Source organism: Schistosoma haematobium, chromosome 4 (assembly GCF_000699445.3).
Source record: "Schistosoma haematobium chromosome 4, whole genome shotgun sequence".
Classification (NCBI taxonomy): Eukaryota; Metazoa; Platyhelminthes; class Trematoda; order Strigeidida; family Schistosomatidae; genus Schistosoma; species Schistosoma haematobium.
Window position 1 is genome coordinate 2,608,107 of NC_067199.1, and position 13,419 is coordinate 2,621,525.

Consider the following 13,419-nt stretch of genomic DNA (forward strand, 5'->3'; position numbering starts at 1 on the left):
AAATTTGTAACGTTACAGAATCTGAGACGCCTAATTTAATTATAAATTTCAATTCAGAAATATTCGTTTAGTGTTAATTCTAGTAGGCTACGGAGTCTTGATTTTAAACGTTTGTTTAGCCAACAGCTACCTGGGGATTTAGTTATTTGACTAGTGCAGTTGATAGTACCTAAATTTCTAATCTTATTATTTAAACTATGTTCGCATTTTAGGCTGCTATTATGATAAACTAATCCATAAACTCAAATACGATTAGCGACAACGACTATGATGGGTTTATTGATAAATGTTAAAGGCGATCCAGATGATTTCTAAATTTGGAAGACATGGAGATATAGTGTAACGTATGTATGGGCCAGGTTAACATGCAGGTTGTTGATGTATATGACGATTCAGAAATAATGAACATGACCAGAAAATGATTTTAAAGTTTAGACTGCTTGTGAAACTTCAGGCAGGAATATGATGCGTTATAAACATTCCATAAGAAGTTATTGCATTTAGCCTAGGGACACTTACAAATATATAGCTAAAGGAACCGGAAAACATATACATGTTAAGTAAAAAAATCATTAAGTAAAATAGTTGAACTCGCCTGGGTTATTTTTGAAAATTAGATTATTCAGTGGACGACATATATAACGCCATTCGTGATGAGTAGTAATGATCCAAAAGTATCCAGAATAAAACATGCAGTATGGCAATTAATTCCAGGGTGCTTGATGCTGTTGACGTTTTTGCCACTTGCTCGGATCAGAACAACCGAATGAATCCAGATAATTGTGCGGTCACCATTGAACGAGCCATCGTATGTTTTTAGAGAAGTGTCATCCTTGTTGTTTGGCGATGGAACTCGAGAATTTGAAATTAGGCAGGCAGTGGTCGGAGGAAAAGATATTACAGGATAGTGCATAGTTTAAAACAGGATGAGGTGATAAGATAAGGAACACTGAATATTAGATCCAGGTAACTATTTAGTCCTTGCTGCATTGTTAGTCAATGTATTTTTGCGTTATTTACAGGTCATATTTGCTAGAGCTTGATGCTTAAACAAGTCTATGTCGCTGAAGCATGTAAATGCTATTAAAGCTTGTTAACGAACCATCAAAGCTAATTAGTTAATATAGACGACCAGTTTTTATTATCGATTGAGCTAGTATGTCATAAGAACTAATCAATATAACATTACGATAATACATGTGAGCATTAATCAGGACTGTTAGAATATTGGGTTAACATAAATACAAAATAGATCAAGAAATTTAGAATGGAAATAAGATTAACAATAATAGGTTGCGTTTATCTAGTCGGGCTTACCAATGTAGAACTATGGTCTACTATGATATTAGTACTGCTCTAATAATAGACCTAATCCTAAATTTGCATATTTGTCATGATATAACTGCCTAATCTATAAGATCTTACGTGGAAGTCACACCATCGACTACACCAACTCACTGTATCGTATCAATTACTAATACATGATGTAGAACGACGTTAGGCTAGAGAAGGAACAATATATTTAACATGAATAGAAGATATAAGGTAACATTTAGATGGACCACGCCTGCATGGCCGAGCCATGCCATCCGATCAAATCCAGTCCATTCAATTCATTGTTCGCGCCTTCTCCATTGTTAGGTATTTCTCCGCGTTAAATATTGAATATCTATTTTCTGAGTAGTCTCGTGTTCACAGCTTTGTGGATTGTGTGGCTATTGTCCAATGCCACTACAGCATCTTCGCAGTTACTTGTATGTCAGACCTCAGTGCTTCACATGGTATGTTGCCAGGTCCTTCTGATTTCCCACTCCTGATTTGCATAATGGCCATATTGGTTTGTTAAACCCTTGGTGGAGTGACACCTATAGGATTGTCTGTTTGTGGCGCCTTGATGTTCGGTGGATTCACTGGATCTTGCCTATTCAAAAGTTCCTCAAAATGTCCTACTCGCCTGTTCTTCTTTTCTTGAATCTCTGTGATTGGTTTGCCTTCTTTGTGATCGACCAGTCAACTCGGTTTACCATATTTTTCTTTCAGTTTCTACGATGTGTTATGCAATTGCTACATATTTCTTTCTCCGGTAGCTTTTCCTCTGTCGTTACCAAGTCGTCTAAGTAATACTGATTATCGGCTCTAATGCTCTTCTTCACTTGTTGATTCACTTATATGTATTCAGTTTTTTTACCTCAACGTTCTCTGCTCAAAGTATAATATATTTCTGCCGGAGCAGGTACACACCATTTTTACAGGCGTGATATACGATTCACAACATTAGTTCGCATAAAGTATGCTTCCTAATTAAGGTTGTTAAGTAAATGAAATCAATAAAAATAAAAGATAGTACATTTGGGCAGATGTCCCAGAGAGTTAATGACTAGGTTTGTAGTTTAGTATTGCACTGTGAGTGCTGTTTTTATGATCTATCTCAAAAAGGTCGTCGTGTCTACTTTGCAGACCAGGCACAAACTCTGCATAATTGTGTTAGAATTCTGGTCCTGAAAAGTATTTATGCAACACAAGTGCTTAAGGAGTTTATATTTGTTAAAAAGTACACATAAAGGACGCTTCATATAAGCTCTGACGTTAAAAACGCGTAACTTAAGTTCGTTTTAGGCCTCAGAAGCTCCATAACTGTGTATTGAGAGCCTAATGCCGTAAAAGAGAGTAACAAAGGAACGACAAGACATTTGAATATAAACCCTAAGCAATGCTTAACAGTTTTTAATAGAATGGACAAATATATGATATATTAGTAGTTAATGTTCATACTAGCTGCCGTTGCTACAGGGAAGTGTGGATAGAGCCTTGAGATAAGAGAATACAGTAATAAAGGACAATGAGTTGTGTTATACAATAAGATGGAATGGGTCCAAATAATGTAAGAGAAGTCTAAGTTAGAATAAGTACGGCTAGCAATATCGTATCCTTTCTTTAAAAGTTCTTACAGGACCCTGCACCCCTACTTCGACATTAGAGCGATTTAGAGTAAATGACGATGTGATTCTGACGTGAGATCTTATGTATTACGAAATCACTTCACGGCGAATTGAACATGCGACGTGTTGTATGTACATCAAATATAGAAAAATAACTCATTGCAGATACATACTGCAAGGCAATCATGTCTGACGGTTACTTTGGCTTAAATAACTACGTTTTCTCTTGATTAGAAAGATATCATGGAGTGAAAGGGGGTACGATTATGTAAATTCGCCCAAACACTTGAGTACATTAATTTGAGTATTAATCCCCTAATGTTATGCATGAATGCAGTTGGTCTGTTGCGGACTTCAGACTGAGAAAATATTATGAATATGTATATGTATACATGTATACATAGATATGTGTACGTATTTACCACTCGACGCATATACTAACTTTGACTTCAAAAACATTTTCACAGCATCTTGTTAACCACACACGTCTAAAATCATTGTGGAAGACTTTGACCTGTGAAAAATTGCATTAAATTCGACTATTTTTTACCAGGGTAATGTGACACGTTGGCTGGAATAACAGAAAACTGAGAGCGAGTCCAATATATCGGAAAGAAGCCTAGAAGACTTAATATACTTAAATAAGTATTAAGAATTGAATTCGACTGACTTACAGTGCATGTCAGTCATGATGTTCCTAAGGGTGCTCATATACTCGTACTGAGTATAGTTCATCCTCCAACCATCGTACTATGAGGCGCTCTTCATGTCTTAAATTTGAGTCCGCGAATTGTTCAGGTAGAAAGTTTTACCGTCGAAATGACCAAAAATGAGCTCCAAGAAGAATGTAGTTTACATCAACGCAAGAAATGAAGTTCTAATAGTAAATCGCGGTGGATACCACTAGGACATCCTCTATCCTGAGGAAATGTGAAATTTACACTAATCTTATGAAGTCAAATATATAAATATGAAATAAGATAGTCAAACGATTTGTGATTTTCTGCCTAATCGATTGAGCTTATTGATAAGACTGAAGATGGCACAGGTATTCAGTGTTTGACGACGCTTTTACCAGCAACACCTTCTAATATAACTCGTACCCACCAAGAGAAATCAAAAGACAGAATTGAAAAGATCAGAAGTTGTATTCGACGATTGCCAGTATATCGGAATTGTCTGATCTAGTCTGGCCAGCGATTGCGGTAGATGTTGAGCACAGCGTTCCCACACGTGATCTGGTGCTGATGCATGACCGAGCGCCTTCAGCTAGGTGAGTCCACTAAAACTAATCTAGTCAGCTATCTATTTTAGGGATTTGTTTACTGCTACAAGACATATATGATTGATCCTAACAAAAGCTTTTGCGAATCCGAAGAATAGGATTCCGACCATCCCTTTGAGATCAACGATACTTGTCTATCTGACCATCATCGTCAGCTGGTTGGCAAACTGTGGAAATATCTATACACATGAATGGAGTTTCTGAAAGCACGATTATTTGGTGCGATAAAAGTAACACTGACAAATTGTAAAGAGTGTGATTTGGAATTTGAACGGTCAGATGCTTTGACCTCGAAAAACAACTTTTGGTACCGCCAGATTTATGAACTGTCTAATGGTGGAGGGTTTACCATCATGAGCTCACAGTCTTCTCTGAATGATATATCGAATGCTATCAGACAAGAGATTATACGATTCGAAAGTGTTCATCCAAACATCTATGCTATATACGACCTTATTGATGCAGTTGAGGATAAAAATTTGGCAGAATCATTGCGTCAGTTAGTTGTGTCGATTGAAGGTACCGTATCATTTGTCAATCAAACTTTTTGTCTCTTAGACGCATTCGTCAATAGTCAGGAGTGGACGCTAAGTAACGGCGTTCCAGGCATAAAACTGGTAAGCATATTTCTTCTTATTGCATGATATGTAAGGGGCTTCTTGGTTCTGTTCAAAGTGGGAAGTCCGCCTTGGTACATCGCTATCTCACAGGAGCGTATGTCCACGATGAGTCCCCAGAAGGTGGAAGGTTTAAAAAAGAGCTATCTTTGGACAATCAAAGTCACTTGCTTCTAATTCGTGATGAAGGCGGTCCGCCTGATCTTCAGTTTAGTCAATGGGTCGATGGAGTTATATTTGTGTTTAGCCTAGAAAACATCGAAAGTTACCAAGTGGTCTATGACTACTATGCTCGTCTTTCAACTTACAGGAGTATCGCTAGTTTACCCATAATTCTTGTTGGGACTCAAGGTATCAGTAACTCATTGTTCTCACCTTCCTAGATTCGAATTGTGAGCCATATGTGCGTGTGATAGATGATGCACGTGCTCGAAAACTTGCCAATGATCTAAAGCGTTGTGCTTATTATGAGACGTGTGCTGCCTACGGCCTAAACGTTGAACGTGTTTTTCAGGATGGTAATTGAAATTCATACTCATTTCTCCCACAGCATGTCTAAAAATACTTCAATTGCGTGCCTCTGGTAACTCACCTGTCCCAAGACCTATCACACCCCAAATTTCATCCAATTCACAACAGCGAGCATGTGCTAATAGTCCTGTTGAATGTGTACCAATTGTTGGAATAAGTCAATCACAACAGTCTTTGTTTTCGAATGTAGTGAATGCTCGTGAGGGTCCTCTCCTAATGAAAAACCCCGTAAGTATATCAAAATCCAGTATTTTTTGGTTTTCTAAAGTTTTTGATCGGCATTCCTTGTATCTCTATTTTCTAGCCACACTCGGCGCCCTAAATACTGTGAAACTATTTGCTCAAAATTAGACGAAAGTCTTTAGATATTCATATTATGTTAAACTTATTAGCTCACTCAATCGACGTTTACTGATATACAACCGTTCATGTATTTCGAGGTATATTCTAAACTACAGTCAAGATGTGTAGCAACGAAAGATAGGAAAAAGCTTGTTGCTTTTGCCTGTGCTTTTTATGTTAATAGATGTATATGTACGTTGGTCGTTTGTCATTTAGATTGGTCCGTGTAGTCTTTACTTCAATAATAATCACGTCGGAATCGGAGGTAACTTTAAATTAAGACTATTTTTTGGTATTATATGTCACTCATTTAGAAGTGTTACTAGGATTTATATTTACGGATAGGTTTCCGTCAAATAAAACTAGTCAAGCTACATTCACGTTAAAAAGCAATATTGGAAAGACATGTCTTGGTTATTTTGTTGATTTACTGATAAAGATGTAGACCTAGAGCTTCACTAAAACTTTTTCAACATAATGAAGTAGCCTGTTAATCTAAATTTTTCATGTTGATCTACATAAAATTTCTTCGAATCTAAATCTTTATAGTTCAAACATCTTGTTTTCATCTAGACTTAATTCTCATAATATAAATTAGTCATTATTCCTCTATGTAAAGGTAATTATTAATTATGGATGTAATGTATAATAAGCCAACCTTAATTTCCCTTTATTGTTACCCTACATATCTAAATAAGTTTTGTCTGAAGTTAGAGGAGCTGGTATTATCTTAAAAAGCAGAAATCATTTATCTTGCTCGTTGTTTTGAGAAATAGTAGTCTTCGTCGTGAACCGTGGCCTTAGTAAATTGTATAATAATGATCGGAAATAATGTGACTGATGCGTCCCATTAATCTTGAGACAACTTGACTCCTAATTACGGCATTCAGTTGGTTCATCATGTAGTTATGGTGTGCAGTGAGTAAGGAGTAGGACTGACAATTCAATATTTGGTAGCATTTTGTAATCTTTAACAGTATTTAATATCTAGATTTCGTGTTGTCACGGTGACGGTTTTAAACACTTAGTACTTTAATGCTGATATTTACCTCGGAGTACAAGTTTTAAGGTAGTCGATTTGATTCATTATTTATCACACTTTTTTGGTTAAATCAACAGGAGTTAGTTAGTTGCAGGAGTTGGATAATGTCACCAGCCCTCACGGAAATTTGGCTCAAGGATAAGTAAATAAACCTGTGCTTACGGAGTCACGCTAACAAATTGTTTCATTATAGTCATTTAAAGTTTAATTTTCTTCCATCAGTTCGTTTCTTGAAGCATTACTGCGTGCATGCTGAATAGGTTCTAAATTTATGTTACCTTTCAAACTATAGTTTCAAACAATTATTGATTGTCTTCATTGATCTTAAGTTACTACTTTCTAAAGGTCATAGGCAAAAGTCAGCTTCGAATGTGACCGTATAAAAAAGTATCAGTTAACATCAAGATAGCGTGAAAAGGTAAAATGTCGTTTGTCGTAACTGCAGAGAAATATTTTCCCGTTTACTCATAAAACATGACAGCTACGATTTGGGTTGACATTGTGAGATCCTTTGAGTTGCGTTTTTATTAGTTATGTACTTCCGTCATATCACACGTTTCTTCAGTTTGGCGTAAACACATCTTGTGTTTATCTGAAATCCAAGTGTTGCCATAAGATACATCTCATTGTGAGTAGTTTTACTTCCTGATCTTTTAAATGAGAAATTCGATTACAGTTGACTGACACCTGATGTTATGCTGATTTTCTTGTAAGTTTTTTTCCAGGTTGTTTTAAAGTTTGCGATCTTAAATAAAAACCAAGTATACGGATGAATTGTAACGAAATTCGTATAAAGTGTAATATATTGAAGAATCGAGAATTGGTAAATCTATTTAAATTTCTAAGTGTGAAACTTAAAGTTCATTATTAAGTAGACAATATTTTCATGGGACTCATGTTCGTAGTGGTAGGAAGTCGCAGTGCTTTCCGTGGTAGTTTTATTTAGTTCTGGCCTATGCTAATTCGGTGTCGAGATGATGGAGCAAAAGACTGCAGAAAGATTAGTGATAAATAAGTTTTCCTGGGTTCATTATTTTCAAGTAAAAGCAAAATTTACTCACCAGTATGATCTAGTATAAAGTTTGGAGCTTGGTTTTTTTCAGTTACTTATTTTGAACCTCAATATGTACCATATTGCCATGGTCTTACAGGGTTTATGACCTTTCTCCTTTACTTAGCAAAGACGAAATAGTCGTAACGGAAATAACCTTGAGGAAAACGACTTTTTAAAGTGCAAATCCAAACGCTGAGTTAGGAGACCTTGACTCGCACCATTTTGAAACTGTATACGACTTTTATTATGACGAGATCTTAATGACTAACGTTAGCACTTATTCTTCTGACCAACAGTTGTACTTTGCTCTGCGATAATCCATACCATGACATTACCCAAATAATCGAACAGTAATAAAAATATAGTGTCTCCTAATTAAGTTTAATCTTTCCATTTTATTGAGTAACTCCCTCATTATTCGGATGGTACCGTAAACTCCCACGTGACTCATTCATCAGTTCTATCATATTAAAAAAAAACATTTACTGCCTAATTTCATTGTTGTATTGTTTAGCATTTAGTCTTTAGGTGAATCTATTAAATGTTCTTTTATCCTCATTTATGTGCACTGTTACTTATTTATATCAGAGGTTACGGATAACGATTTTATTTAACTTCTCATAGTAATACGAATTTAAGTATAATAGTCCCTTAGATAACATTGTATCAGGTTAATCATATTGATGCAAATGGTCATTCATTCGCTTACTTTAAATTTTTAGTGTAGCATTGTAGCATTTTGTACTTGAATTTCAGTCTTTTTTTTCGAGGTATACCGCTCTTGTGTAGTGTTCTACTGGTATAATTACTTAAACTTTATTTTTTGTGTTGTAAATTTATAGATGTTAAGTGTGGAAACTTACATCCTTGTTTCTGATTAAGAGAATGACAAATATTCCTTAAAAATCATCTGTTCATATTCTATGGTTGTTCAGTGGTTGATATTGTTAGCAGAAGGTATCATATATTAAAAAAATGTTTAGGAAATATCTATCATGTAGCCAAGTTACTATGTTGACTGTCATAAGTGTTCTTTTACTCGGTTATATAAATTTTAGAAATTCTACTAGGATGTTAATTTTGTCACAATAATTTGCAAAAATAGTTCAAGTGTAGATTTCGTCATAGATTGCCTGTTATGGGTGGCGTTTCTGTTTTGTTATTAGAATGTTGACTTTTTTGCTAGTGCATAAGTCTATATACAGAGCTTCTAGCGATAATTAAGTTTATTGTTATTACTAATTTTTATGAACAAAATTAAAAAAACCCCCGAAAAACTATGGACATTTTATATCAACAGTATGTGATTATTTTATGTCTAGGAAAGTGAATTGTATGTAAAAATTGTCATAAGTTTTTTGTTATTTCTATTGTATTCAAATTTTCTCTGCTTAGTAGCTTAGTCATATTTTTATTTTCATTAGTAACGACTTAACCCTTTAGTCTGTTCCTTCTCCTTAGTCACTGAATTAATTGCATATCATTCACTAAAAACAATATGACAGCATCAATCCAAAGTGTACATTTTACCGCGGTTATTAGGTCTAGTTTCTTTGTTTTAATTCCAGGGGGTTAACTGTAATGTAACTAATTCAGTTACGAGTGGTGTCGATAGGAAAGAACGACCAGTGTTCCCCAACAATCCTTCGAATCGTCGTCCTGATACTCACAGCAATCCTGGATTCGAACTTGATTTCAATGAAGTAATAACTAAATTGTTTTTTATACCAAACGTACTGTCGAGAAAGTTCTTGAAATGTAACATTTTGCAATTATTTTTCTGTACAACAGTCTTGTGGTATACTTATTTGTACACAAATTATGAAAATGCCATGAATCTTACCAACCAACGTACATTATAAACAGATGGTGATGTCCAAACTACTATCACATATTTGTAGTCTCTTCTTACCTGGACGTTGAACATTGGATTGCTGATGCACTTATTAGTGTTCAGTAGCAGAAAATTGTCAACCCTAACTGTAAACATCAATGATGTTTTACAGTTCAGTAATGTGTCGGTACTCATAAAACTCGCAAACCCTTGGTGTAGTTTAAATTTGTGTCCAACGTCCCATTAACATTTATTTCCCGCTTCAGAATCACCAACTTATTTTAGTTTTATTTGCATTTTGGTACCCTTTTTACTAAGTTTCATTGGAGTAGTGTTTTATATTTTTGTAATGTAAGTTGTTTATTATATAATTGTAGCTATAGTACATTATTGGTTATGCTAAGAACTTTATTATGTCTTGTTTTTAAACCAATATATTGCTCCGAATCATTGCTTTTTATATTTCTAATTTACTGGTTACCGGTTTGTGAAAGAAGTTTACTTTACACATCCCTACGTGAAGTTTGAATTCAGATCTAGCAATTCTTAACAAGTTTTGTATTAATTGTTAGAACACTTAATACTTTGTTTAAAAACTTTAGGATAAGCTGTGACCATATCACAAATACTCTGTTCTACTATCTCTTAGGATTCTGGTTTACACCAAACTCTTTTGCATCCCACCAAACCTAATCTGCTTAGCATTGCAAAACACTCCTTTACATTGGATTTCCGACCGTCTGAGCGCGATAACTTCTTTGCAGATGTCAAACCTATTCGAGCTAATACTTGTACTACTGATCCAGCCGAAGATTGGGCTACTCATCCATTTCTATTGGACGAAAGACATCAGCATCCTTTATTCCGTTGTCCAGAGTACGTACCAACGGAGTATTCTGAAAGCATATTTCAATCACCTTCTCCTCATGTCTATTCAGAATATAGCGGCAAAATTCCATACCCACCTAGTACTTCGGATAATGGAGTTTCTACACCACAACCTCTCTCTGCACCTGCAGCTTCCGCTATCGGATACTCTCCATTTATTGTTTCCCCAAACTTTCCATCAGGCACGCTTGCTGCTGCCAGTAGTGTATCTTCTATTGGATTAGGGGTTGAAGCAGTAAGTCTTGTGACAAGAAAGGCATGCTCATCTTTGCCCCCTCCTTGCACGTTTATCACTTGGTTGAAGGTAATCAAATTACCTTGAAAGTAACTGCTGTCCCACATCTACTTAATAATTGCTTGCCTCTTTTCTAGCATGATTCAATAATGATTAATCATGTACAGCCTTTTCTAAAGTCGCCTATACAGATTTAGCTTTGTTATTTTGCACGGTACTATTATTAGTTGCTCATCTGGCTGCCTAAATGTTTTGTTCCTTTTTGTCCTCTTAGCAAAGAAATCTGAATATTTTTCTCTTTCTAATCTAGGAAAGTAAGGCTGACAATAATGAATCTCTTACTCCTAGCAGTACCCCAACACATTCACGAAAGAATAGACGAAAATCCAATTTATTTGTAAGCCGATTTTAAACTCCACAAGATTTAAATTCGTTTTTCTATGCCTTTTTGTGGCCATATATATATATATATATATATATATATATATAGAGAGAGAGAGAGAGAGTAGGGACGTGCTTGTGAAATTTTATATCACTGTTTTTTGCTATTTTCCACACTTAACTTGCTAGCTCCGAACTCATTCAACGTTTATTTTTAAAGAAAACAGTTGTGAATTTACATACTCTTCACTGGAATTCTCATAGGCTTTTTTAACGATTTCTTTAAAAATGCTTAGTTTTTATTTTGTTTTTCGGGTTTTTACTGTTTCGTTTAGTGAAAAATATGCGCATCGGTTTGTCCGGGGTTAATGTCTTGTTACCTGATTAGCTGGCGAATGAAAAAAAGATTGTTATAATACAACAACTTTATAATTATATAATCATTTGATTAGTCAAAAGGTGTTTAATTAAGTCTGATTGTTAGCTGGCTCTTAGGCATTAGATTAGAAACTTGATTGCATCTCAATAAGTTCATATTCGTCTTTGACCCGTACTTTATGTTTGAGAGCTAGCGATACTGCCTGGCTTTCCAAACGGTGATTATGTGAAGTAGGACTTAAGCCTGAGTTGTAGTGGTTGAAAGTCGAATGTCTTTACCACTAAGCCACTATTTGAATATACCGGCTCGACATATGCAATATAAGGTTTATTGTTTGTATTCTGTTTTACCACTTAGTTGATCAGTTTTGTACACATCTTAATACCTTCTTTGTACCGCATTTTGGTGTTGTAAATAAAACTGCCAGTTTAATTTACTTGTTTGCCAATCCCTATTCTTGGCTTATGGACCACAACTTCATAGTGAATAAAGCATTCAACTTTTAACCACTGAATTACAGGTTATTATCAGATCAGATTGTAGCTAGCTCGTTTTAAGTAAACAATCATTCATAGAATGTACGCACAAGGCTTTACTCGGTTACTGATATATAGTAAATAGCCCATATTTATAAATAGTCAAAAACCTGTTATTTTATTATTTTTCTTCTGTTAAAACGTTATGTATACTAAGTTGTTAAAAAACATCATTCACGTATTTCGGCATGCTAATTTTTTTTACAAAAAAATCCTTATATAATGAACATTACTATCCCGTATTACTTTCTTCCTTTCATTTGCATTTACAAACTATATGACGTCACAATCTTTCTGTTTGTACTTTATTCATGTGTTCAGTCATGCTGAGTTTTATTTAGTTTAGTGTACTTAATGTGTCATTTTGATTTTGTCTATCTCGTTCTCGCCAAACATTTAAGGAAAATCGTCTGCTTTTATCGAATTAGAAATAAACTAATTAAGATAATGACCGTTTTCTTTTTTTTTGGTGTCACGGATGGCTATCCACTGGCGAACTCATTGGTAGAATATCACAATGTTCTATTAACCTGTAAAAATTAAATACTCACATTTGTCATAGTTGTAGTCAAATGAATTAATTACAGATGTATATAATAATCAAGTGAACATTCACAGTTAAGTTCACCTATGTGGTAGGAATATATGACTTAGGATGATAAGCTTGATGGCATTGAATTCTCTGAGCTTGGATAGTTTAGTCTCTGAGTTTTTGATTTCCTTTCTGAACAGCATCCTTAGCACAAACTTCTAGTAGAAATGATAAATAGTTACTTGTGGAGAAATTGTCATAGTCCACTTTCATCTGGAGTGTATGTTGATGATATCTAGAAAATCAATGAAAGCTTGCAATTAAATCCTCAGCTCAGAAGATACAGTTTCAAAAGAATTTTCCAATTTAAATCTTTCAAATGAGATAAGATTCAATAACTAGGAAGTAATAGTTCACGTACCCATTTTCGAACCATACTATTCGATAAAAAATAATCAGAATTAATGATAATAACTGACTGCCTAAATGGAGTATGGTACTTAAGTATGCAATTCAATAGTTGTTGTAAACGTCATATGTGCTTAAACCACTTAATGAGAAAATTAATTTTATTCTCCAAGCGAAATATAGCCATGTAATTGCAATCAAAATTAAAATATTTTACTTTGATTTTCTTCACTGAATATATAAGTTAATTTTAGAGTTTGTCATTATAGATTTATAGTGAACTGTTGTATTATCTACCATTTATTATTAGACATGTTTATCATAAAATCTCCGAAAGAGGTAGAAAAATAAAACAGTTTTATTCGAAATTCAACTTTATGGTTAGTGAAAGATTTTGTATCTTTTAGTGTATTTGA

General features: G+C 34.6%; 1 protein-coding gene across 4 annotated transcripts in view; it reads left to right on the forward strand.

Moving 5' to 3' along the window:
- Window positions 1–4,415: 4,415 nt before the first annotated feature.
- AGAP2_1 (Arf-GAP with GTPase, ANK repeat and PH domain-containing protein 2) overlaps window positions 4,416–13,419 on the forward strand; it is a gene marked incomplete at its 5' end in the record, with an annotated part of 37,053 nt that continues 28,049 nt past the window's right edge. The window contains 8 exons of one of the 4 annotated variants that reach the window (XM_035730961.2): window positions 4,416–4,743; window positions 4,783–4,841; window positions 4,877–5,192; window positions 5,225–5,359; window positions 5,392–5,600; window positions 9,379–9,513; window positions 10,294–10,767; window positions 11,078–11,164. In XM_035730961.2, the coding sequence (XP_035588684.1) occupies window positions 4,416–4,743; window positions 4,783–4,841; window positions 4,877–5,192; window positions 5,225–5,359; window positions 5,392–5,600; window positions 9,379–9,513; window positions 10,294–10,767; window positions 11,078–11,164 (1,743 nt within the window). The remainder of the gene's footprint in view (window positions 4,744–4,782; window positions 4,842–4,876; window positions 5,193–5,224; window positions 5,360–5,391; window positions 5,601–9,378; window positions 9,514–10,293; window positions 10,768–11,077; window positions 11,165–13,419) is intronic. The other 3 variants (XM_051215465.1, XM_051215466.1, XM_051215464.1) reach the window with 3 other exon arrangements.